The sequence below is a fragment of the Phyllostomus hastatus genome, unplaced genomic scaffold (genome assembly GCF_019186645.2).
Source record: "Phyllostomus hastatus isolate PE091 unplaced genomic scaffold, TTU_PhHast_1.1 phas_scaffold_78, whole genome shotgun sequence".
Classification (NCBI taxonomy): domain Eukaryota; kingdom Metazoa; phylum Chordata; class Mammalia; order Chiroptera; family Phyllostomidae; genus Phyllostomus; species Phyllostomus hastatus.
The window spans coordinates 99,702,350-99,730,250 of NW_025334041.1; the positions used below are offsets into that span (position 1 = coordinate 99,702,350).

Below are 27,901 nucleotides of genomic sequence, written 5' to 3' on the forward strand. Positions count from 1 at the left end.
ATTATGCCCTCTTCATTCCCCTCCACCCTGCACACCCTCTCCCACCCACATTACCCGCCTTTAGTTCATGTCTTTAGCTTCTACATTTCCCATTCTATTCTTGCCCTCCCCCGTCTATTTTCTTCCTACCATCTATGCTACTTATTCTCTGTACCTTTTCCCCCTCTCTCCTCCTCCCACTCCCCAGTTGCTAACCCTCCATGTGATCTCCCTTTCTGTGGTTCTGTTCTTTTTCTAGTTGTTTGCTTAGTTTCTTTTTGCCTTTGTTTTAGGTGTGGTTGTTAATAATTGTGAGTTTGCTGTCATTTTACTATACATTTTTTAATCTTCTTTTTCTTAGATAAGTCCCTTTAACATTTCATATAGTAAGGGCTTGGTGATGATGAACTCCTTTAACTTGACCTTATCTGAGAAGCACTTGATCTGCCCTTCCATTCTAAATGAAAGCTTTGCTGGATAGAGCAATCTTGGATGTAGGTCCTTGTCTTTCATGACTTGAAATACTTCTTTCCAGTCCCTTCTTGCCTGCAAGGTCTCTTTTGAGAAATCAGCTGACAGTCTGATGGGAACTCCTTTGTAGGTGACTGTCTCCTTATCTCTTGCTGCTTCTAGGATTCTCTCCTTTATTTTTTACCTTGGCTAATGTAATTATGATGTGCCTTGGTGTGTTCCTGCTTGGGTCCAGCTTCTTTGGGACTCTCTGAGCTTCCTGGACTTCCTGGAAGTCTATTTCCTTTGCCAGATTGGGGAAGTTTTCCTTCATTATTTGTTCAAATAACTTTTCCACCTGTTGCTCTTCCTCTTCTCCTTCTGGTACCCCTGTAATTCGGATGTTGGAACATTTAAAGATGTCCTGGAGGTTCCTAAGCTTCTCCTTGTTTTTTTGAATTCTTATTTTTTCATCCTTTCCTGTTTGGTTGTTTTTTTCTTCCTTCTGGTCCACTCTATTGTTTTGAGTCCCAGTTTCCTTCCCATCACTAGTGGTTCTCTGTGCATTTTCCTTCTTTTCTCTTATCGTAGCCTGCATTTGTTCATGTAATTTGCGACTAAAATCAACCAATTCTGTGAGCATCTTGATCACCAGTGCTTTGAACTGTGCATCTGATAGGTTGGCTATTTGTCAGTTGCTTAAAAGTATTGGTGTGAGGCTTTCACTTTTGTTTGAGCCATCTCCCTCCCCCCTTTGATCTGGTCATGCCTGTTACATATGAGGGGCAGAGCCTTAGGTTTTCACCAGGGCGGGGCACCCCAGTCACTGGGTTGTGACGTTGTGTGTGGGGGCGGGGTCAGAGAGGGCACAATGGTGCTTGCTATGCTCTCCATCTGACCTCAGTCCCTTCTGCCACTTCCCCTGAGCAAACTGGGCCCCTCTGTTGCCGATTCCCATGCCGGTGGGCTTGTGCACCCTGTGGGACTTTCCAAGGACCTCTCCTATGAGGCGGGGAGTTTCTCCCTGCACCTCAACCCCCATGGGTGTTTTCAGTTAATGTCCCGAGGCTCTATTTCCCAGCGCTGGGATCCTGGGTTGCACGCAGTGCCTTGCTTCACAATTCCCGCCTCGCTGGGATTGCCGTTTGCCACCCCTTGGCCAGGGTCTGCCAGCTGCCCCTTGTGCACTCAGGGTCTGTCCGCCTGCTGTGGTCTTGCATGCCCTGGATGCTTTAGGCACCCAGTCCCAATACTTTCTGCTCTCCAAGTCACGACCTGAGCCCAGCTGCCTGACTCTGCCCCTCCTACCTGTCTGGATGAATGGGTCTATTTTAACTTCTTGGTTGTCTGACTTCCATACAGTTCAATTTTCTGTCAGTTCTGGTTGTTATTCTGTTTCTAAATTGTTGGTGTCCCTATCTTGGTTGTGCGAGGAGGCACAGTGTGTCTACGTATGCCTCCATCTTGGCCGGAAGTCCATTTGTGTTGTTTTTAAGATTTCACTTGTAAGTAAAATCCTATGGTGTTTCTCTGTCCCACTGATTTCACTTAGAATAATACCCTCAAGGTCCATTCATGTTATCACAAGCGGCAAGATTTCATTCTTTTTTAGGTCTGAGTAGTATAATACTGTGTGTGTGTGTGTGTACATATATACCACATCTTCATTAACTATTTGGTGGACACTTGGCTTGTTTCCATATCTTGCTGCTATAAATATGCTGCAGAGCACATAAGGGTACATATATTTTTGAATTAATGTTTTTGTTTTCTTTGGATATGTACCCAGAAGTGCAGTGTTTTTTAAAAATATATTTTATTGATTATGCTATTACAGAGTCCCATTTCCCCCACTTTATTCCCCTCTTCCCTGCATACCCCTTCCCACCCACATTACTCCCCTTTAGTTCATGTCCACGGGTATTACTTATAAGCTCTTTGGCTTCTAAATTTCCTACACTATTCTTATCCTCCCCCTGTCTAATTTTCTACCTACCATCTATGTTACTTATTCTCTGTACCTTTTCCCCCTCTCCCCCCACTCCCCTGTTGATTACCTTCCACGTCATCTCCATTCCTGTGTTTCTGTTCCTGTTCTAGTTGTTTGCTTAGCTTGTTTTTCTTTTAGGTGTGGTTATTAATAATTGTGTTTGCTGCCATTTTACTGTTTATATTTTTTATCTTTTTCTTAGATAAGTCCCTTTAACATTTCATATAATAAGGGCGTGGTGATGATGAACTCCTTTAACTTGACCTTATCTGGGAAGCACTTTATCTGGCCTACCATTCTAAATGAAAGCTTTGCTGGATAGAGCAATCTGGGATGTAGGTCCTTGCCTTTCATGATTTGGAATACTTCTTTCCAGCCCCTTCTTGCCTGTAAGGTTTCTTTTGAGAAATCAGCTGACAGTCTGATGGGAACTCCTTTGTGGGTGACTGTCTCCTTTTCTCTTGCTGCCTTTAGGATTTTCTCCTTCTCTTTAATCTTGGCTAATGTAATTATGATATGCCTTGGTGTGTTCCTCCTTGGGTCCAGGTTCTTTGGGACTCTCTGAGCTTTCTGGACTTCCTGGAAGTCAATTTCCTTTGCCAGATTGGGGGAGTTCTCCTTTATTATTTGTTCAAATAATTTTTCCACTTGTTGCACTTCCTCTTCTTCTTCTGGTACCACTATAATTTGGATGTTGGAACATTTAAAGATGTCCTGGAGGTTCCCAAGCCTCTCCTCATTTTTTCTGAATTCTTGTTTCTTCATTTTATGGCTGGATATTTATTTCTTCCTTGTGGTCTATACCGTTGATTTGAGTCCCACTTTTCTTCCCATCACTATTGATTCCCTGTACATTTTCCCTTATTTCACTTAGTGTAGCCTTCATTTTTTCATCTAATTTGCTACCACATTCAGCCAATTCTGTGAGCATCCTGATTACCAGTGCTTTGAACTGTGCATCTGATAGGTTGGCTATCTCTTTGTTGCTTGGTTGTATTTGTTCTGGAGCTTTGATCTGTTCTTTCATTTGGGCCATTTTTTTTTGTCTTGATGCACCTGTTACCTAGTGAGGGGTAGAGCCTTAGGTGGTCACCAGGGCAGGGCAACCCACATTGCTGTGCTGTGACACTGTATGTGGGGGAGGGGTCCAAGAGGGGACAATGGTGCTTGCTGTGCTCTCTGCCAGATTTCAGTCACTTTCCCTGCTATCCACAAGCGTAGTGGGCCCTCTGGTGCCGATTCCTGTGTGGGTGGGTTTGTGTACATTCTAGTACTCGGTGGGTGTCTCCAATGAACTCTCCTGTGAGGCTGGGAGTTTCTCTCAGCACCTCAACCCCCACAGGTGTTTTCAGTCTGTGATTTGAGGCTTTATTCTCCCCCACCATGCTCCCCCTCTTCCCCACGCTGGTGCCCTGGGTTGCACAGTCGGTCCTTCTTCCCAGCTGTTCCTCCTGGTTTATCTGTGTGCAAATGTGGGACTGCCCAGTCCGCAATCAGCCACCTTGCTGGTCCACCCGCTGCAGCCTTGCCAGCCCCCGGTTCTCCAGCTGCCACCTTGCTGTGAGTCCTCTCCATCCAGCTGCCTGTCTCTGCCTCTCCTACCGGTCTGGATGAGTGTTTCTTCTTTAACTCCTTGGTTGTCAGACTTCCATACAGTTCGATTTGGTCAGTTCTGGTTGTTTTTTTGTTTTTAAATTATTGTTGTCCTTCTTTTGGTTGTGCAAGGAGGCGCATAGTGTGTCTACCTATGCCTCCATCTTGGCGGGAAGTCCAGAAGTGGAGTGTTTTAAACTACCTTAATGTTTCTAGTTGAATAGCAAGAAGTAATGCTAGAGATGAGACCATTTCTTTCATGGATATATAGAAATAAAAAAGTCAAGTTTGTTAATACTTCAATAAATCTTGCTTAAGCAAATCTTTGATGCTGCATCCTTTTCAGATTTTGCTATTGTGTTACCTTTCAACTCCTGCTGCTTCCTTTCCCTTGCCCTCCAAAAATTAGAGAAGAGGAAATGAGTGTGTGGGCAGAATTTTTGTGTTAAGAATACCAGAGAGCTGTTCATACTGTGACCCCTGTAGAACATTTTTTTTATTTTTCAGATTGTTTTAAACTATGAGACCTCCTATTTATAATTACGCTTTGATATTTCTTGAAATCTTTGCTTTTTAATTCCAAGAATTAAAATTGATATCTCCTAATTGATGGTTTTTTATTTCATAGATTCATCTGAAAACTACATTAGGACAAAGACTTTTGAGGGCTTCTCTGCATTACATTTTGCTGCAAGTCGAGGACATTGGAAGGTTGTACAGATTCTTTTAGAAGCTGGGGCAGATCCTAATGCAACCACTTTAGAGGAAACCACACCACTGTTTGTAGGTGAGATATACTATTTATGGTACAGATGCAACTTTTTATTCTTAATTTTTTTTTTGCTGAAGGAACTAAGCTTAATCCCCCTCTCACCATGCTGTTACACTTAAAGTATGTTCTTTGGCAAATATAATACTACCACTTCTTTGATTCAGAAATCAAAAAGGTATTTTTAAAGGCTGCTTCCTTGTTTTTCACCCTGAGGTGATAGCATCTGGGAATATTTTTAAACATTTATTTAAATTTCTAAAATCTATTCTGAATTGTCATCATCATTATTATTCTCAATGTTGTTCTGAAGACCAGGTAGAGTATTTTATGTTTGCTTTTTTGCTTTTTGTTAGCATTAAAGTATTAAGATTTTATGAAAGAAGTTACCAGCTAATCCTTTAATGCCAGTTAATTTGTTGCCTATATGAATCACTATTCAGACTTCTTCAATTATGGACTATTCTTTTAATTCCATGAGGACAAAAGCCCGGTCCTAAATGGCACATTTCTAGTACCTGTCTCTTTTTTTCCCTTCCCTCCCTTTGACCTTGTCTTCAGGGACATTAAGTTGAGTGGAAGATGAGAAAATTAGGAGAATAAAATATTTGTTGAGAGTTAGTACATCTGAACCAGTTTTAGTCCTGTCACATGTAACTCATACGTTCATACATTTATTGAATGTTTCAATGTCCTTACTTATGAAATGAGAGTACTAGTACCTACGTAGTCTTTATTGGGCTGATAATAAAATATGTATGAAAGTACTTTTTTCCTCATAAACCTAAAAGTATAGATTTTTAAAATTTATATGCAGTGAACTTTATTCTTTTTAGTGTACAGTTCTATGTTTTTTATGTATGTATAAAATTGTGTAAAGGCAACAACAGTTAAAACACAAAACAATTACATCATGTCCCAAAATCTATCATACTGCCTATTTTAATCAACCTTTCCTGCCTCCGCTTGCCCTTGACAACTACTTGTCTATTTTCTTTCCAGTAGTTTGCTGTTTTGCAGAATGTCATAAACATGTGGAATATTATAACACGTAATCTCTGAGATTAATTTCTTTCACTTAACATAATGTTCTCGATATTCACATTGTTGCATATATCATTGATTTACTAGGTGATAGGCATTTTAATTGTTTTCAGTGTTTGGTGATTATGAGTAAAGTACTGCAAACTTTGAATGTAGGTTTTGTTTGAATATAAGTTTTTGTTTCTCTTGGATTAATATTTAGGATGGTTGGGTCATGTGGCCAGTGTATGTTTAACTTTGGAAAACAATATGGAAGTCTCTTTTATTACTGCTGTCATAGAAAATGATGAGTTGAGCAGAAATTTTATTTCTAAACTCTTCCAGGATTATTACAAACACAAGTAAAGTATCCTTTTAAGTGTCTCAAATTGAAGGTACATCATCAAAGTAAAACATGACATTAAGAATTCATTTAGGTTGTAAGATTTCCATGTTATTTTGTTTTTAATCATTTGCAATGGTCTCTAAGTCATATTTTAAAAGTTTTTTAAAGACTTGAAATAATGTATTTTTTTAAAAGTATAACCACAACTATAAAGTAGAGGAACTTAAGAAGACAAAGATCAGATCTGCTTTATGTACGGAATGGGGAGATCTAATATGTGACACATTAATCATTCCTAACAAGTTTGGTAAGAAACAGCTTCTGTATTTAGTGTTAAAAATAAAACAGTCTTCTCACTTACAAAAAATCAAGACAACATCAAGAAAAATGTTTTCTTGAGTCTCAGAGGCAGTCACTTATCACTTTGTGCCTCAAGGCATTCCTTGGTGAACTTCTTTCGATTGTTCAGAGTGTCCAGTGTTCAAAGCACAGGATCTGGGCTCCCTGAAGTGGTTGCTTCCTGCTTGCACACCTATCAGCAGGGCATCCTTGCAGGCATTCTGCAGGCAGTATTGTTGAAGCCCTGCAGACACCTGAGAGACCTTGATCCTCTTTGTGGTGGCCTCCATCTTCAGCTGCTCCACCAGGCACTGTAGGGTGCTCCTGCTGGCTCCAGAGGACATTCCGGCAGGTGCTGCCATTTGGAGGTTTCTTACAAAGTGGCTAGGGACTATCCTTTTGCACTCCCTCCAGTAATGTTTGAGGGTTTCAGTTGCCCCACATTTTCATCAATACTTGGTGTTGACACATTTTTCTTTTTTGTTTTTACATTTTTAATTTTTTTAATAGGGATTTGATTAAATGGTATCTCATTATGGATTTAATTTGCATTTTTCCTGATAGCTGATGATGTGTGATTATTTGCCATCCTTCCTTTTCTCCCCGGTTAGTCTTGTGTTTAGACATTTTGTTTTGAAATAATTTCAGATTTACAGAAGTGTTCAGTAAGAGTGCTAAAGGATTCTTAGATACCTTTCACCTAAATATTGTTCTTTTGCCATATTCACTTTATCATTTTATTTCTCTATACTATTTATCCATGTGATATTTAACCCTTTGAGATTAAACTGTAGATATAATTCTTCTCTACCCACAAATACTTCAATGTGAACTTCATAAAAGTAATGACATTCACTTATATAACTGCCATGATCAAAATCAATAAGTTAACATTGATACAGTGTTTTATGCACACGTCTTATACAGTTTTGCCAATTGTTCCACTAATTTCCTTTATAGCAAAAGGACATAATTCAGGATCCTATCCATGATCACTTATTATCTTTAGTTCTTATGACTCTTTAGCCTACTGTAATTTTGAAGTTTTCCAGTCTTTATGTTTTATAATTTAAAAATTTTTGACGAGTTTAGACCATTTCTTTTTAGAATGTTTTTCAATTTAGGTTTTCTGATGTTTTTTTCTTGTTAGAGTTCAGGTTATGCATTCCTGGCAGGAATACTACAAAGTGAAATATCTTAGTGCATCTTATGGGGAAGAATATGACCCATTACTGGTAATGTTAATATATAAAAGTATTTTGAATATGTGAAATGTATCACTATGAAGATATTTTGTAGAAGTCTTGATGTAATATGGTTTGAGTTTTCCATAGGGGAGATTGATTTTTTATATAAAATTTCTTTTTTTCCGACATCCAACTCATGTTGGATATTCTGTACAACGTAGTAAGCTTACACTGAGGCCCAGCTATATGCAATCTCTATTCTAGTTGCTGTCTTTAAGGAATCCATGGAGAAGTGAATGTAATGAGTTAAGTCCTGTAAAAAGAGAAAAAATGTTCAAGATATTAAAGGAGGGAAAAATAAGTCATCTTGGATGACAGAGGAAGACATCATGTGCCTCTAGAGAGCTGTATTAACAGTAATGGTTTTTGAGTAGAATGTATACCAAGCCCTGTGTCGGGTATTTTACATGGATTATTAGCTCATTCAATTTTCATCACAATTCTCTGAGATACATATACTTATTATTTTCCTTTTACAGATGGAGGACATTGTAGAAACACTATATTTAGGATCAGACAAGGTGTATTTGAGTCTTGATTCTGCTATTGTCTGTGTATTGTTTAGAATAGCATTTCCTGGATTGATTCACTGAACTATTAATAGATATTTGTTGATAAAAGGGTTTTTGATGAACATATGTTAGGAAATACTATGTACTATATTCCCTAATGTAGGAAGACAAAAACATTAGCCTTCTAGCTTAATGTGTTCACCCAGTCTGAAGTATCTTCTGTACTCTGTTATCTTATATTAGTATTTTTATAGCTCTTATCGCTGACTGCAGTTATTTTATATATTAGCTTTTTTGTTTATTGACTGTCCCTTTCACTAGAAGGAATGTTCCATGAAAACAGACATTTTATTTATTTTATTCACTGTCATAACTCTCAAACCCAGATCAGTGCCTGGTATATGGTATGCATTCAGTAAATTATTTGTTGAATGAAAGAATGAAGGTCTCTGAAGAGGCATCTTATAAAACAACACTTGTCAAAGACATAAAAATAATAAAAATAAAACATACTTGTCTTGACTCTAACTCACTGTTTTGAAATGTATTTGACCATAATCTTGTTTTTCTTTGTCAAACACAAAGAACAGTAATATTTCATGGAACTGTTTGAAAAATGCTACTTTGGTCACTTATTTTATACTTTCAAAATGTAATAGTCCCATTTATGAAATTTAGTATTGTGTTTACTTATATAGGTATATGGAGAAAATTAGAGATTTAGAGTTTTTAGTGATTTATATTTTATAATATAGTTAACTTGTAATTTTTTTATGTTAAGGAAGAGTTGCTACTGTAATTCAAATCCATGGATGACCTTTAATTACTTATTTTTAATAGTAGGATTTATTTAGTTGTTTCTGTGGCTGCAAACTTAACATTCTAGGTGTTTTGCCTTGGTTAATAACAAAAAATAAGTTGAACCAAGCAGGGTGTTTAAACCAAGGAGATATAGTTATATAGTACTTTTACATACACAAGTGTTGCATCAATTATATCAGGTCCTTGTTTGGAAGTAGATCAGTATTTTTTTAAAGTGGGGAAATTACTGTCTTAGTTTTTGTAAGAACATAATGTCAAAGACTAGACATATGGCTTTTTAGTTAGGTAATCTGGTCTCTGTCGTGTGCTCTGTTCATAAATAATATGACAAACTTGAGCAATTTTACTTTGCTTCCTGTGTCTTTCTGCTCTTTTAAATAACAGTAGCAATCCATGTTTTAATCTACAATGGAAGAGAGTCTTTTCTTAAAACAAAGTCCAGAACACTTCAAGGTTTGCAAAACTATAGATGATAATCTCTAGGTGAGAAAGAGTGGCTGGAGCAGGTGGATTTAAAATGAAAAAAGGAGACTGCCCGTCTATTATAGCTTCCTTCCCCATATACTTAATATATATTATATCAATTAAACTTGATCTTTGGAGTGATATCTTCTTTGCTGAAACTTCAGTCTGTGTTGCCCCCTTTCCCTGAGGGAAGCTATATTCACGTGCACATTGTAGTACCTGTCCCGATGGCCCAGATACTACCTAGACTGTTGCTAGGAGCTATACATATAAAACCAGAGGATCAGGGTATAAAAAATGAGTACAAAACTATGGAAACTTGCCAGATGACTGGAAGAGTCACTGACATCAGTGATGAGTGATTGAACTGAAAGTTAAATGCAGAGAGTTAAAACATTTACTGCTCCACAGTTTATAATGGCAGCATTTCCCCCCTGTATACAACTCATCAGGATTTTCATAAAAATGGTTTCAGAAGGGAACTCTTTAGTTTGATGGCAGTAAGAAATTAGAAAACCCCACAAGAAAAGGGAACTTCAGGAAACGGCTTATTTTTCCACGTGAACATTATCCTTCAAGAATATTTTTTGACTAGCATGCAATTTAAAGTTTATGTTTTAGTAAGGAGCCTGCCCCCTTATTTATTTTGCCCTCATCTCCTCTTTTCCACATTTTCTTTTCCTTGTCTCATAAATGCAAATATAGTAAATATTCTAAGGATAGACTTGTAAAATTGCTTTGGAAATAAGAATATCCTTATTTATAAATATAGCAGATTCTAAGTGAAAATCCAGCTAATTATATAGGAAATAGATTTTCTGTCTATTTTGCTGTGTATAAAACAACACTGATAAATTGGAGGCTCAAATCCAACCCAATGTGACTTCATAAAACAATTTCTGTGGGAACTGCACAGCATGCAGTTCTAGCTTTTGATGGATTATTTTTCATTTTTTGTTCTTCTGAGTCTCTGCTTATTCTGTGTAACCTTCAATGTTAAACATAGCAGTAATGTTTAATGAGAACAAAGTGTTTTATAAACAGTGTTATGTGAGACTGTCTATTTTAGTATTTAACTATAAAAATGTGTTATACTTCAGCTCATGTGGCATATCTTTTAACTCTAACTCTGCTGATGTGTTCCAAAAGTGAACAAATCACCATCAATTCTACTTTTCACTATTTTCTTGTGAAACAATCATTTATAGTTTTGTTTTTGGAGGTGCTAGGAATTGGGGGGTTAGCATTCATATACTTAATATGTATTATGTCAATTAAACTTGATCTTTGGAGTGATTTGTCAGTTTTAGATTTTTAGTAGAAAGACAAATCATCTTAAGGATTGTAACATAAACTTTTTACTTGAGGTCATATTAGTTCTTGAAAATACAGGTTTGAGTTTTCCTGGATCAAAAGTATAGCATTCACTACGTTACATTTTAAAAATGTTAGTTTTACGTTTTATTTACTTTTACCTATTTTATATGGTTTTATGTTTCTTGATGTAACTTTTTATTATTTTATAGTATACTCTTCAATGTTTTAAGACTATCTTTTTGTTCCTTAATGTAAGCAGTTAGGAAACGAAGATATTTACTATCTTTCTTATACTTACCTTCATGCAATTAAATATATTTATACAGTCTTTTTATTAGTCATGTTTGCTTGATAGGTTTAAACTTGTAGCTTTTAAAAATGAGGAAATCAGTATCTTTATATTGTTATGTACTTATTTTTCTTCCTCTCTTTCCAACTTTTGTTAGTTGTGTTATATATGCATTGTCAGAGGAGTTAACAATTTGAATCCTGTTCTGGCATTTTAATCCCTTCTTTTCATTTTATTCTTAGCTGTATGGTTAAATAGCTCCGAAGTTTACCACCAGTTATTTTGCCATGATTTTTCTAGTCTTGCTTGGTTAACTAAATTCTACCTTTAGTAGAGATCTCTAAAAGGACCTATGGAAATAATATTCCCTGAGTTCTTGCCTCTTCATAATTGAATAATGATTTTATATTTGGTTTTATACAGAAGTTTGATTAGGTATATAATTTTTAATGGTAATATATTATGTTCTGGAATTAAAGTTTAAGACCAACCTAATTTGCTTCTTTTTTTGTGTGTGTGACAGTATTTTTCCATGTCTGTTCTGTATCAGTTTTCTCTGAGACATGGTATACCCTCTCAACATATAGATTCAGATTTTCTTTATTTTACTAAATCTTTCTGGAATTATACCTTTAAATATTTGTTCTGTTATTATGAATATCTTCTTGGGCTCTAGTTATTCTTATGCTGGATAGCCTTCTGTTTTTCATATCTACTATTTTTTCTCTAATCTTCTTTGTCTTTATTTTCAATTTACTTTCCTGTTTTTTTTTTTAAATCTTCTTTGATTCTTTTTGGAAATGTCTATTTTCTCTAGTATTTCTTCCAGTTCCAATCACAGTCCTGTGATTGTTATGTTTTTTCCAGGTCTATCTAAAGTTGCCCATTGTTTTCTGTTCTCTAGTTATCTGTTACTTGAACACTTATATATCCCAGTGTTGTGCTTTTTTTCACTAACTTAATGTTTTTCTTTTAAAGATGCATAGCAGAAGGTTTAGCCACAATTTTAATCCCTTGTGGTATTATTTTTATGATAAGAGATTTTTTTGGGGTCTACTAATAGTTTTTCCTATAACTTTCTCTCCCCTCTTTTTTATACCTTTGTATAGATGCATACTTGTTCCTTGGTGATGACTCATCAGGAAACATGAGTTTGTGCTCAGTCAGCTATTTTCAGATTTTATTTTCATTTTAATTTATTTCTATCCTCACCCGAGGACATTTCTTCATAACATCCATGAGAGACTGGAGACTGAACCCACAGTTTAGGGGTGTGTGTGCTGTGACTAGGAATTGAACCTGCAACCTTTTGGCTTATGGGACAACACTGCAGGCAACTTAGCCATTCTAGCCAGCGCTATTTTCAAGTTGTGAGTGGTAGGGAGCTACAGCCATATTCCTCACTAGCTAGTTTTTCTTTCAACTCAGGGTTTTGGGGTGTGAGTTTATTTAGCCACTATCTTGCACCAGTCAATGGGCATAGTCAGCTGTGGGCTTTGCAGTGCAGCTTCCCTTCTGTAGTAACAGAGACCAGCTGCTCTTGCAACTATAGCTTCTTCGTGTGATTCTTTGTTTAGACCCTTCTCTTCTGACTTTCAGACTAAAATTGGATCCAGAGTTCTGCTGTCAGCCCATGAATCTATCCTTTGCTGAGAATTTAAGTTTTGCATCTCAGAGGGAACCTCTCACCTTTGAGAAGTTTACTTTATCAGCTCTTTCTGAGACATCTAGCTGGGACATCTTCCCACCCCTTCCTCCCTCAAATACCCAAGATTGACCTCCATTCTTTTATGAAGTTCTTTTACCTATTTTTGATATGTAGTTTTAGCTGGATCCTAGTTTTGCTAATAATGGAGAGAGTGTTTTTATTTCTTCTTCACTGATTTTGGATTAATTGCTTTTGTATGCTTTCTAAGAAGAATATGGAGCTCTGGCTGGCGTAGCTTAGTGGATGGAGCGTGGGCTGCGAACCAAAGTGTCACAGGTTCGATTCCCAGTCAGGGTACATGCCTGGGTTGCAGGCCATGACCCCCAGCAACTGCACATTGATGTTTCTCTCTCTATCTCCCCTCCCTTCCCTCTCTAAAAATAAAATAAATAAAATCTTTAAAAAAAAAGAAGAAGAATATGGGGGAATGCTTACTTTATGCCACAGTATTAAAATTGGAAGTCCATATTAATTTTAAAGTAAAACAAAAATTCTCTATCTCAGTCATTTTGCAATAATTTAATATTCTAGTATATGGTAGAAATAGACCTAGATGAGCTCCTCCTCACCACCATCCCACACATTCAGTGCAATCCTTGTTCCCGTTAGGTATCATAGAGCAGTGCTACTCAAAATGTCAGTGTATTGATATAAGGGGCCGAGCCAGAATATAAAGCAGTGTACTGCTTCCTTCATCAAAGAAGTCATGTTTCAAGAACAATGTCAGCTGAACTAAACAGTGTGCCCAGGGACATAATTGCTTTACATTCTGATCAAAACTTCTTACCTTATTGAGGACTGGTAACAGTTTGCAGATTGACAGCCAGTCTATGAACGATATTGAGTAGCACTGCTGTACAACTTGTGTGGTCATCAAACTGGATCATTGCATAGTTAATTCAGTTGTCTCTTCATTCTTCATAATAATTATTGCTGCTGGCCAATTATGTGATTATCACTGGTTAGTATGGCTGAAATAGAAGTGTTGCTCTTACTTAAATAGGAGTCCCAGATTTGAAGGATAGTTTGCCATGTACTTTTTCTCTGATAGGGAATCCTCAGTGTAACTGTTTATTTCTGTAAGTTATACTATAGGGATCGTACCTACAGAGGTGGCTCCCATTAAGAGAATATTGCTATGCAAATGCTTCAAAAATGGGAATGGATAATTACAGAAAGGTTTCTGATGTCTAATTAGCCATTAGACTTTTCTCTGTCAGAAATCATGAGTCAGGCCATGTTGTCTGTGCCAACATGTAGAATTGGATTGGGACATTCGCCACACCTTTTTGTCACATTCCTATCGTAATGAATTTTGGACATGAGGTCATAGTTTTTCCTGTCAGTATACATCTTTTAAGATTGTTAGTCAATGGACAGACATGAGGTACTTTATAAGAAAGAAATGTAACTTTTTATTATAATCTTAGAAAAAAATGAACTATCAATGAAATACTATATTTTAGATTAAAGATTCATGGCCAAGATTCATTATAGGAATCTATCTGAATATATAGAATGGTTTGAAATTTCATATATATCCTTGGTGGAAAAGCTCTACTTTATAAACATTCTGATTATAAACTTTAATTTTGAAATGAGTAACTACAGACAGCCCTACGTACCTAGTGACATTCTTTAACTAATTCTACATCCTTGCTAGTCATTTTGCCAAAGTAAGGGTTGCATCTAATGTATTCTGTCAGTGGAGTTCATGTAGTACTTTAATAATTCTACTGTCTTGGATATAGGTAAAGTATTAGAAAAATATAAACTCTGAAGTCACATAGAATAAATTAGCAGTACCAGCAAAACAAAAAAAAAAATCAATTTTTTGCAGTCTGGTTTCTTTTCTAGTGCCACCAGATGTCAGTATAACCACAGCACCAGGGAAGTATTGCTGTAGATAAATGGTTTATGAACATTCTTTTTGCTTTATGAAAGAGGTAGGAAAAAAAGTTTTAGTACAAAGATTATTTTATGTTAAATTATATAGAAAAATGAAAGGCATAATGGGGAATAGAATACATGTAGAACCTAGAAAAGCATAGATACAGTTAAATGTTCATATAGAAATCAAATATACTAATCGAGTATATAGGTGATCTCTGACACTCACCAAAATCAGCACCTGGCTGCTGTAACTAGAGCGGTTGAACAGCATGTGGTTAAACTGTTCACTACTGCCTCACTAACTGTGATGTTTGTCATTAGAATTGCTATCAAAATCTGAGCCTCAACATGCATATATTTCTACCTTATAGATGTAAAACTCAGCTCACTGTGATTTGCATTCAGTACAGAACTTATCTGTAGTAGCTCCCTAGGACACATAGTCATTTTAGGCATTTTTCCAAAAGAACATTCAGTAGGATAATTACATTTTTAAAAGTCTCTGTTTTTAAAAAAATATTTTAAAATGAATGTGCCAGTAAGTAATAGTCATTGTTTACTCCTCCTAGTTAGATTTATCGTTTACATATGTGTATAGATCTGCCGTATCTGTCCCAGATGGGAATCCTACATTGAGTTTAGGCCCTTGTAAGTCTTCATGTAGGCTTGTGACAAATACTCGGTATGTTGCACACCTCAACTGGGTTAGAGTTTGGTTAGAAGTTTTGTGTGGGTCAGAGGCTGTTTCTAGTTTTTAAAATTTCTTTTCAAAAATATTTTGTTACGATGTGCTTTCCCAGATTACTTTCTTTTTGCTTTTTGCTTTTCCCCTCTAATTCAGAGAATGGAAAAACTTGCTTCTTCAAATATATAAAGTGCCCCCTTAGAAATTATTGCAGGATATTCTCATGTCATTCTTGATATCTTGGATTTTTGCTCATACAGGTTACATCATATTAATGACCTGTTGTGAGAGAGGCAGTGCCCCTACCCTCAGTGCTTTTGATTTTTCTCTTTCATTGTCTTAGCAGGAATCTTATAGACAATACCTGTTTGGATTGAAGGGAGGAAAGCCTTTCTCCCATCTCTGTGTGTCTAAGACACTTTAAGATTTGCCTTCCAAAGTGGGGAATTCTATTTCATCCTTATTCTTTATCCTTGGGCTCTCGTATCTATTGAATGTCAGTGTAGTACCACATCCTGTCATTTTGCTTTCTTTTTTCTCTGGGAATCCACAATACTTTTCTAGGTTCTAGAATTACTCATTTCCTTTATTTCCTTGAACAATAACTAGTGGCCTGGCTCCCAGTCCCCACTGCCAGGCAAGTAGCGTGGAGGTAGATATGCCTAGGATTCTAGGTTAAATCCCAATTTAGTTAAATTTTAAACTCTAGGCCAGTGCTGTCCAATAGACCTTGGAAATGTCCTACATCTACACTGCCCAGTGGGATAGTCATTAGTCATGTTTGGCTCTTGAGTACTTTAAATATGGCTAGTTTGATTGAGGTACTAAAATTTTACTTTTATTTAATTTTAATTAATTTAAATTTAAAGAGCTACATGTGGCTAGTTACTTCTCTGTTGGTGAGTGCAGCTCCTCATACATCTTTAATTGTGCAGTTGTCCTCTTCCATCTTTGAAGCATGTGTCTCCTATGTCCTAGCATGCAATACTAGATGGGTCCCACAAAGAGAGACAAGGGAGCAAAAAACCACCAGCTTAGCCAATCAGCTCTGCTTGTCAGTGGGATGGTAGAAGTTGTTGCTGAATTTGCATCTGCTACTGATTAGGTGATCATAAGGGTTCTGCCCTTGATTCCTGCTTTCAAGGCCTTCTTGTCTAATTGGGGATAGTATAATAACTTGCATTCAAGGCAAACTATAAGTTTTATAAAATGCACAAAGTACTATGAAGGTTAGTCTGTTCTAATTACTGTTGTTTTTCTGTGTAGGTTCATCTACTTCCTTATCACCTCTCTCTCTGTTTCTTTAGGTTTCAAAGCATTTTTAATTAGTATACAAAATGTGACCTTAAAATACTATGTTGAGAAAGTAGGAGAGTGTTCAGTTAGATTTTAATTCTGATATGTTTTTTAAAATTTGCATTTATACACTTTAAGAAGGTTTCAGATATTCAGTGTTTTTGGAATTCTTATTTGAAATTCTCTTCAGAATTGGCGGTAGCCTTTTTTTTTTAATGCTTCATGGACAGTTTAAAAGTATAGAGGAAAATGTAATAAACTGCCATGTACCTAATACTCAGGGCCAATCTTATTACAGTTATACTTCTACGCATGTCTCCACTCGTTATTTTATTTTATCTTTTAAAGATTTTATTTATTTATTTTTAGAGCAGGAAAGGGAAGGGAGAAGAGAGGGAGAGAAACATCAATGTGTGGTTGCCTCTTGAGCGCACCCTACTGGGGAACCTGGCTTGCAACCCAGGGATGTGCCCTGGCTGGGAATCGAACTGGTGACCCTTTGGTTCACAGGCTGGCACTCAATCCACTGAGCCACACCAGCCAGGGCTGCACTCATTATTTTAAAGGAAAACTGCATTCATCGTATTTAAATATTTAAAACATAAATATTTGTACATGTATCTCCAAAGGATAAAGATTTTTAAAAACAATTTTTTATATCCTCACCTGAAAGCAATTTTTTTCATTGCTTTCAGAGAGAGAAATATCGATGCCTGAGAGAAGCATCAATTGGTTGCCTCCAAGATGTGCCTGAACTGGGAATGAAATCCACAACCTAGGTTGGTGCCCTGATCAGGAATCGAACCCTCAACTCTTTGTTCATGGGACAATGCTGTAACTGAGCCACACAGGCCAGGGTATGATTTACAAACAAAAACACCAGGTGCTTTTTCAAAGGAACCAGTCAATTTCCTAAACTTGAACAGACTTTAGATGGGTTTACATCCCTTAGTTAGACTGACAGGCCTCTATGGTTCAGCACCTCTCCCTGAGTGCCCCAACAATCGGGTGCCAGAGGGGGGAAGGGAGGAATGTTAATTCCCTTGGGGGAGTGCAATGCTGTGGTTCCCTGGAGTGTGTAAAGCTGTAGCTTCCTGGTGAAGCAAGCAGGTTTATGCTTCTCAGTTTATTAAACTCAATGTCTAATCCCCTTTTGCTCCCCGTTTTTCTCCTTTCTCATCAATAATTATGACAATAACATAACCAGTGTAGTTTGCTGATTTTCTCAGATCTGTAAGTCAATATGGCTTTTTTTTTTTTTGGTTATAGAATCAAATTTTGGAAAATTCCAGTCATTATTTCTTTAAGTATATTTTTTTCTGTCCTATTCTTACTCTTCTTCTGGAATTTGAATTATATGTATGTTGGACTGTTTGATGCTGTCCCAAGGTCTGAACAGTTGATATTTTCCTTCAGACTTTTTTCCTCAGTTCTTTAGATAGGAGGGTTTATATTGATGTCTTTAAGTTTATGGATTCTTCTGCCACCCCTAATTTTCTGTTCTTTTTTCAACTCTAGAATTTTCATTTTTTCTTTTAAAAAAATAGCTTCATTTCTCTGAGGAGATTCTCTATATTTACCTGTCTTTATACCATATATAATAGAAATAAAAATTTTGAATCTATTTTCCTTAAAATTTTAAAGCACATTTGTAATAGCCGCTTTAGTTAATCTGCTAAATTCAATATATGGACCATCTTTGGGTCAGTTTCTTTTGACTATTTTCTGACTCACATACTGGATATTGTAGATAGTATATGATAGAGACTTGAATTCTATTCTGTTCATCTGAGAAATCTTGATTTTTTAAAAAAGATTTTATTTTATTTACTTTTAGAGAGGGAAGGGAGGGAGAAAGAGGGAGAGAGGGAAACATCAATGTACAGTTGCTGGGGGCCATGGCCTGCAACCCAGGCATGTGCCCTGACTGGGAATTGAACCTGCAACTCTTCGGTTTGCAGCCCGTGCTCAATCCACTGAGCTATGCCAGCCAGGGTGATTTTTTTTTTTCTTAACAGGTAGATTATGTACTGGTTTATCACCTTGAAATTGTTTAGGTTTGGTTTTATGCTTTGTTAGACTAGATCTGTGGAGAGCTTAAGGTGTTTACCAAGCCTGTTTATCTTGGTGGGGCACACCTCTCAATCTCTGCCTCCTTCCTGATCTTTTAGGCTTAGAGCAGATCTAGAGTTGGTTTACTCTCAGACATGGTCCTTACTCCTAGGGCTCAGCCTTTCGGGTCTCGCAGCTGGATGCCCAGGGTGTTCATGAGGTCCTGTGGTTTCACTACTCTGACCTGGACAGAACTTCTAAAAGTGCCATTGCCTCTCAGCACTGTTTGACCTCTGGTTATCTCTGTTTTGTTTTGAGCCCTTTACAGTTCTCTTGTAGGCTTCCATCTTGCATTACACATGCACAGCCCAGATCACAGCCAAGGATTTCTGGAGAACTTCCACACTGGGGCTCTCCCCTCTGCATAATTCTGTTTTCTCTGGGGCTTTGCCCCACAGATTTCAACTGCTTAAACTTTAATCCCTGTTTCCTTAGCTCAGTGGACTGCTGGGCTCTGCTTGGACTATTTCCTCTGCTTGAAGCACTCTTTCCTCAGTCTTAACCTTGCTCTGCTTAGACTTTAGCTTACTATATCATAATCAAGAAGTATCCCCAGGCAGAGAGCTGAGGCAATCATAGGGCTCACCTTATGTGTTTTCCTTCTCTTAGGAATCAGTCTTTTGCCTGCTGTTTAATGACAGAAAAAGTTGTTTCTATATATTTTGTCCACTCTTACGATAGTTTATGGTGGGATGGCTAGTTTAGTACCAGTTACAGTGTTATACCCAGCAGTGTAATTCCAAAGCCTATTCGGTTTGGAGAGGGAATGTATTTTTAAAAAGAAAGAAATCTTATTTTTCTTTAGACTTTTTTTTTCTTCATTCACCTGGTCAATGATTATTTATTGCCTGTCTTCCGTCTTCTGTCTGTGGTTGACTCTGGGAATGTAAGGGTTTCTTTTCTCAAGAAGTATACTTCTTAGTAGATTAAATGGTCAACAAATAGGAAGCTTGAATCTATTTTTTTAAAATTAACTTTTATTGATGCATAACACACATTGTCATGGTATGGTTCCTCCAAAGTGGTAACTTGTTACATAAGGACAAAGGAGGTTAATCTGCCTCTTCCAAAGGAGAGGCGTTGGCAGTAGATGTAAGCTCTTAATACACTTTGGCAAACCACTACTTTTTAATATATTAAACCACTTTCTAATTATTAACCATTAAATTTGCATTATTTTGAAATAATTAGAAAGAGCTATAAAATGTTATTTATCTTCTCATGTATGGTTTCACTAGAGATGCAGAATTCAGTTATTTTAATGTATTTATGATAATAAAAGTGAAACAACTTTTGTCTTTGAGTTCTATAGTATATTTAATAATCAAAACAAGTTTTTTCAACTTTCCTTTTTTTTTTAACTTTCATTTTTATAAGATCAGCCTAACTTATGAAAAACAAACTTACCTTTACTCTGCTTCATATATCACCTCTGACAACCTGATAATCTTCAACTGAGTTTGGCTATAGAATAATTTTTGCCAGCAATCACTGATAAATGATATATGAATTAAATATGAAACAGATTTTCTCCCTTTTCTATCATGACCTCTGTCCAAAATTAGATTGACTTTAGATTGATTATACAAAAATAACAGCTTGAAAACTGTTGTTTTTGCCTAGTAAAATGCCCTTGAATGTTAACTTAGAAATAAAATTTATTAAACTTCTTCTGTAGTGGTAGTATCTCAAATATAGTGGTTAAATTTCTGAAACCTCCCAGAGTAAGAGAATTCTTCATTGAAGAACTTCTGACAATTCTTATGGGGAAAATAAGCTTTAGTATAAATTCAATATATAAAATTAATAGAATATCAATGGCATGTTACCATTTTTAATAATAATGAGTACATTTATTTCTTATTTCATACTTTTAAGTACCATATTTTCCCATGTATAATGTAACCCACATTTTTGGCCCAGACTTTCAGGAAAAAAAATCTTTTGTTTTAATTTTTTATTTTAATTCTTTATTTATATTTAGAGACAAAACCCATTATTGTATTCCAGAGTATTATTTTGCATATGGATATTGGTATTACTTTCTAGAGTTATACTCTTACTGCATAAGCATAAATAAAATAATTAAAAACATTTATATAGATACGGAATTAGTACTACCCATGTATTATGAGCATCCTTATTTTTCCCTCAAAAATTTGGGCAAAAAAGTGCTCATTATAGACGGCAAAATACAGTATTTTATTTTCTTATTATTAATTATTATTTTTCTTATCAAGTGTGACCATTCGTCCAAATGTTTAGTACCTTTCTAATTTTTGAGTGGTTGATTCCTGCTTCTTACTACAATAGAAGATGTAGAATAACTGTCTGCTTGAAGTAAAGTGAAAAATCTTATTTGTTTTTCCCTTCCTGTTATCAAGCACATGAAATCTGACTTTATACACATCTCTGCTCTCTTTCTTTTATAGATGCTGCTATTTACCCAAACTTGTAATTCTAAGAAGTCATTGCTATAGCCTGACACTGCATTCACAGTATACCTTATTTACTTATAGGTGTATGTGTGTGTGTGTACTTATTTAATTAAGTACTATGAAGCTCTCTTTCTGTATTGTTGTTTTTTTTTTTTTTCCATTAACTCCTCCAGGATTACTGGCACCTTCATAGCAGAAAATTCTGTAGTAGATAACATTCTGGAAAGTTTAGCCATACTTGTTTGTTCTGTTAACTTAACAGTATTACCCCTATGTTCACCTTCGCTAGGTAGGGTTTGGAAGCTGTTATATGTACATGATATTAGAATGCACATATCTTGTGCTAACATTAAATTATATGCACATAATAATTATATTATGCATATATTACATTATAATATGCATATAATTATTATGCATAATTATATTATGTGCATATAACTTATGTGCATATATTATGTGCAATAATTATGTGCAATAATTATATACATATATGTGTGTATATATATAAATAAAAGTAATTGGGTGAAATTAGTAAAAAGGCACATGATTTTTAGGTATCTAAAGGAATACAAACTATCCTTCGAAGGACCTACTTTACCAGCAGCTTAGGAGCCATTAGTTTTAGAGATATATTTTATTTTTTAAATTAAGTGTATTGGGCCCTGGCTGGTGTGGCTCAGCAGACTGAGTGCTGACTTGTGAACCAAGCAGTTGCTGGCTCAATTCCCAGTCCGGGCATGTACCTGGGTTGCGGGCTGGGTCCCCAGTGTGGGATGCATGGTAGGCAACCATACATTAATGTTTCTTTCCCTTTCTTTCTCTCTCCCTTCCCCTCTCTAAAAATAAATAAAATCTTTAAAAATAGAAAGAAAGAAAAAGAAAGAAAGAAAGAAAGAAAGAAAGAAAGAAAGAAAGAATTGGGGTGACATTAGTAACATTACATAGTTTCAAGTGTGTAATTCAATAATAATAATAATACATCATCTGTATATTGCATTGTATGCTCAGCACCCAGTCTAGTCTCCCTCCATCACCATAAATTTTTGCCCCCTTTACCCTCTTTACCTGTCCCCCCCGTAACCACCCTTCTGTTGTCTGTATCTGAGTTTGTTTGTTTGTTGCTTTCTGTTTTATATCCTACATATGAGTGAAATCACATGGTTCTGTGTTTTCACTTTTTTCATGTTTTATGGTTGTTCATGTACAGTTGTCTCCATTTTCCCTCCACCACTCCCCCTTGACCCCAGCTCCCACCTTCAATTCTCCCCCCCTTTGGTTTTGTCTATGGATCCTTTATACATGTTCTTTGATGACCCTTGCCCTTCTTTCCCCTATTATCCCTCTTCCCCTGACCATCTGGTTATTGGTTCTTGTCCTTTTCCATCTTATTTTACTTAAGTGTGATACTCTCAAGATCCATCCATGCTGTTGCAAATGGCAGTATTTCATCCTTTCTTGTGGCTGAGTAGTATTCCTTTGTGTGTGTGTACCATATCCTCTTTATCCAGCCACCCACTGAAAAATAATTGGGCTGTTTCTGTGTCTTGGCCACTGTGCATGATGCTGCAGTGAACATAGGAGTGTATACGAGGTCTGTCCAGAAGGTATCCAGCCATGTAATATGAAAGATAGAAACATTTGTTGAAGAAGATACAAGATACAAGAAACATTGTACACAGGACAATGATACCTCAGTACCATTCAGAGTAGGCACCTTGGAACCTCACATAGTTCTTCCAATCGCCATCAGTTGCCTTGTTGTATTTTCCTGAATCTCATTCATGGTCTGAAATCTCTTTTCTTTCAAAGGTGATTTTAGTTTTGAGAAAAGCCAGAAGTTGCAGAGTGCCAGATCTGGGTTGTAATGGGGCTGAGTCACCTGGGTGATTTGATGTTTCGCCAAAAAACTGCATGAGACATGATGCATGCTTGGGCGTGGTGTTGTGATGAAACTGCCAATCACAGTTGCCCATAGCTGTGGCCTTCTGAATCATCTGAATAGTTTCCACAGAGGAATATTCAAGTTTAATGCAAAATTTGATGTAGATTTGTTGCTCTACTCACTCAGTCATTTTGAATGCAACAGCTACACAGCACACATGCTCACTCAATGGCATCTACTGCCCCGCACTGACTAGTACAGTGAAATCGTCATTGTTCACCCGTGCATGTTCCAGCCCACCCTCCTTGGCTGCCAGGTTACATCAGTGTTGTGCAAATTGTTCTTGTTGTATTAACAATGGCTGGACGTTTTTCAGACAGACCTCATATATCCTTATGAGTAAACATTTTCAAATTTTGGGGGTAGATACCCTGAAGAGGGTTGTCGGGTCATATAGTAGCTCTATTCTTAATTTTTGGAGGAACCTCCCTATTGTTTTCCAAAGTGGGAATCTTTAGGTTTAGTTACTATAGTTAAGTTAAATGCATTTCTTTAGCAACACTCTTTAGTTTATCTTCAGTGCCCTTTTAGTTCAAATAAGCAAAGTTTTACTGTTTTTTTCCTCAAAATTTCCTCAAAACAAAATTAAATTTTGTTTTAATAGGTCTCAATATTCTGTGACAGATTATTGGTCAACTTGTTTCCATTAAAAAGTACTGATTTTAAAAACTAATAATTTAAAAAACTGCCACATATACACAAAAGTAAATGGTCCACAAAACATTCTCTTTTCTTGAAGGTTTTATGATGCATTGTAATCATTTACCAGTCTTTTACTATTAAACTTAAATGGCCAATTGAGACAAACATTCTGAGATCATTCTCCCATCACTGATTAAGACTGGGGTGGCAGGTGTGGAGGATAATATTCATTTAGCCTTCTCAGCTTTCTGGGCAGACTTAGTGACTTTATTAGTTCCAGCTGCCTTCTTGTCCACTGCTTTTGATGACACCAACAGCAAATGTCTCCTGTCACAGACAGCAAAGCAGACCAGAGAAGGATAGTCAGAGAAGCTCTCAACACACATCAGTTTCCCGGGAACCATATCAACGATAGCAGCATCACCAGATCTCAAAAACTTTGGGCCATCTTCCAGCTTTTTCCTGGAACAATGATGAATCTTTTCCTTCATCTTAGCAAATTTGCAAGCAACGTGAGCTGTGTGACACTCTAGAATAGGTGCATATCCTGCACTGATTTGGCCTGGATGGTTCAGGATAATCACCTGAGCTGTGAAACCAGCTGCTTCCATTGGTGGGTCATTTTTGCTCTCACAAGCCACATTGCCACAATGAACATCTTTGACAGACATGTTCTTGACATTAAAGCTTGCATTGTCTCCAGGTATAGCCTCGCCCAAAGCTTCATGGTGCATTTCAACAGACTTTACTTCAGTTGTAACGCTGAGGGGAGCAAAAGTGACCATCATGCCAGGTTTGAGAACACCAATCTCCACTCAGCCCACAGGGACAGTAATAATATCACTGATTTTGTAGACATCCTGGAGGGGTAGATGCAGGAGCTTGTCAGTTGGACAAGTTGGTGGCAGGATGCAATCAGAGCTTTAAGCAGCGTGTTTCCATGGGCATTGCTATCTTTATGGATGACTTTCCATCCCTTGAGCCAAGGTATATTCGCATTTGGTTTCAGCACGTTGCCGGCATTCCAACTAGGAATTGGCATAAGTGCTACCGTGTCAGGGTTGTAGCTAATTTTCTTAATGTAGGTGCTGACTTATTTAATAGTTTCCCCTTCTGGCCATTGGACAGCTCAGGGGAATCCGTTTAGCTAACACCAACAATCAGCTATTTCATACCCAGTGTGTAAGCCAGAAGGGCATGCTCATGGGTCTGCCCATTCTTGGAGATCCCTGCTTCAAATTCACCAACACCAGCAGTAACAATCAGGACAGCACAGTCAGCCTGAGATGTGCTTGTCATCATGTTTTTGATTAAGTCTCTGTGTCCTGGGGCATCCACAATGGTCACACAGTACTTGCTGGTCTTGAATTTCCACAGGGAGATACCGGTGGTGATTCCATGCTCACATTCAGCTCTCAGTTTACCCAAGACCCAGGCATACTTGAAGGAGCTCTTCCCTATCTCAGCAGCCTCCTTCTCAGTTTTTTCGAAGGTTAGTTTGTCGATCCCACCACATTTGTAGATCAGATGTTCAGCAGTGATGGACTCTCCAGAATCTTGTGTGTCTAGTGACCACAGTGTGGATGTGAGCCTTCTCCTTTCCAATTTTGGCTCTGATTTAGTGGCGGTTTTCACAATACATGTTCTGGCAGCAGACCTGATGTGAAAAAGCTGTATTTTTATTTTTAACAATGATTGCTGTGTATGGCAAAAAAATACCTAAGGTACAGAACTTGCAGTTATTTCTCTTTCAGTTGCCAGTGACTGTTGTCATTTTTGATCAAGTAATAATGATAGGAAACCTTTCAATCATTTTGAGATTCTCTTCTAACCTGTTCGCCCCATTCTCCTCTCAACTGCATTTTTAACAAAATAGAAACGTATTGTCTCCATTATCAGAGAGAACAAATGTTTGCTTTTTGTTTTTGTTTCCCCTCTTTATCTTTTAAAACACAATTGTAAATAATCTTTATGTGTACAAAGAGGATGTATATATTAATGGGTTTGGGCTAAGAAAATTGTGTTAAATGTTTCGGTGTTGCACAGGGCATGTGTGTTTTGATTTGTTGATAGGAATGATCACAGCATTGTGAGTTGCAAGGTGAGTAAATGATGAGAACATCACCAAAATGTCTAGTCCTACAAACATGTCTTTCTACTGACAATTTTTTTGACTGCTATGTTGCAGCTGTTGAGAATGGACGGATAGATGTGTTAAGGCTGTTGCTTCGACATGGAGCAAATGTTAATGGGTCCCATTCTTTGTGTGGATGGAATGCCTTGCACCAGGCTACTTTTCAGGTAACTTCTGAATTTATTATTTCATCTTCCTGTAAATTGTGTGCTTTACCCTTTTAAAATGACAGTTCTATACAGTTTTTGCTTCCTACTTGCCTGTGATTTATGATGGTTAGTATAGTGCAGAAAAGGCAGTCTAAATGCTAATGATCACTCTGAATAAGCCAACTGTTCTAGTAGTTTCAGCAGCTTTGGGACAGGGATTATCTAAGTTTTTCAGATGTTGATAGCATAGTTAAGAGACCATCAGAATAGTTGGGATATAAACTGATAAGGAGCAATGGCTTATTTTAAGTATAGCAGTGTGCTTAGAAACTATGATAACTCCTTAGTGCTTGGGCTAGCAAGCTAATTTTATAGGATGTTATAAGGATTATATTTCCTAGAAATCAGTATTTATCTATTTGCTTAATGGGCTTGCTAAAGGTGTGGAATAATCTGAATAATCTGAATAATTTTGGGTTGGCCAAAAAGTCTGTTTAGTTTTTCCCATAAAATAAAAGACACTTTATTCATTTTCACCAATAACTTTATTGATTTGGATATTTTGAGTATGTCAGCTATCTCCTGCTATGGCTTCTAGAGGATTGAGGCCAGGGGTGCTGCTAAACATCTTTCAATGCATAAGACAGCCCCACAGCAAAAAATTATTTGGTGAAAATGTGAATAGTACCAAAAAACTTCTCAAATCACTTTTGATACTCATTCAGTCACAGCACCTTCATATATTGTACAAATCTTTTTTTTTGCGTTTCAGTTGTGTTTTTACCTTTCTTGAACTAATGAAGTACAATACACTGAAAATCTTGTGTATTTTCTTCCATCTTCAATATTAAAGTAGCTGCAAAACATTCACCAATTTTGAAAAGCTTTTTAAGTGCATGCTGATATGACAGCTGTCACAATACAATCTAACAAAATTGTTTCAAATGAAGTTAAAGACAGCCAAGTGCTACTAGAGCCATGGTATGGAAAAAAACATAACAGACTTTTTGGCCAACCCAATACTTCCTTCCCATCCAACTTTGTGAAAAAGGTTTTTCCTTTAGTGAGGATCAAAAAACAAAAAACCAAAACAAAACAATAAGAAAAGAGGTACCTTCTATTTTCTTTGTTTTCTCTTATTTAAAATATGAATCTGTGCTTCAGGAAAATGCTGAAATCATAAAATTGCTCCTTAAAAGAGGAGCAAACAAGGAATGCCAGGATGACTTCGGAATCACACCTTTATTTGTGGCTGCTCAGTATGGCAAGCTAGAAAGTTTGAGCATACTTATTTCCTCGGGTAAGATTAATCCATTCGCCTTTGCACTGTTAGGATTGTGAGTGTTAACTGTGTGTCTTCCTAGGAAGAAGAGTTCTTGGCCAGATGTATATCAGGTTGTGAAATTTATGGTTTTTATGTTGGTGGTAAATAAGACTACATACAAGTTGATTTATAAGTCTGGTTACTAAGTGTCTATTACTAACATAATGCAATGTACAGCTATGTTGCGCGTGGGTCACCGGCCAGCAGTGACCACGGAACGCTGTGGATGGCTCGATGATAAACACGTGAGAAAAAACACCACATGCACAGAGACAGACTAGTTTCTGTGGGGAAGTAGGGGCGAAATGGCCACCCCCCCCAGTGGGGAGCGCGCTGATTTACCGTCCATACCTGTTTTTATTAGGCTCATTTTGCATAATAATTCAGGTAAAGTACAGTACTCATTAGGGGAAGTAAGGAACTATAGAAAACAA

General features: G+C 36.8%; 2 protein-coding genes and 1 pseudogene across 3 annotated transcripts in view; 1 reads left to right on the top strand and 2 right to left on the bottom strand.

Moving 5' to 3' along the window:
* The window catches only part of ASB3 (ankyrin repeat and SOCS box containing 3), an 88,070-nt gene that overhangs the window by 24,181 nt on the left and 35,988 nt on the right, over nt 1–27,901 (top strand). For both annotated transcript variants that reach the window (XM_045827494.1, XM_045827493.1), the window contains exons 3-5: nt 4,641–4,799; nt 26,049–26,161; nt 27,308–27,443. In XM_045827494.1, coding sequence (XP_045683450.1) covers nt 4,641–4,799; nt 26,049–26,161; nt 27,308–27,443 — 408 coding nt within the window. The remainder of the gene's footprint in view (nt 1–4,640; nt 4,800–26,048; nt 26,162–27,307; nt 27,444–27,901) is intronic.
* Nucleotides 6,582–6,833, bottom strand: LOC123812121 (guanine nucleotide-binding protein G(I)/G(S)/G(O) subunit gamma-10-like). Its single transcript, XM_045828794.1, has one exon. The coding sequence runs from the start codon at nt 6,831–6,833 to the stop codon at nt 6,582–6,584; it is 252 nt and encodes an 83-aa protein (XP_045684750.1).
* Nucleotides 24,088–25,673, bottom strand: LOC123812123 (annotated as a pseudogene).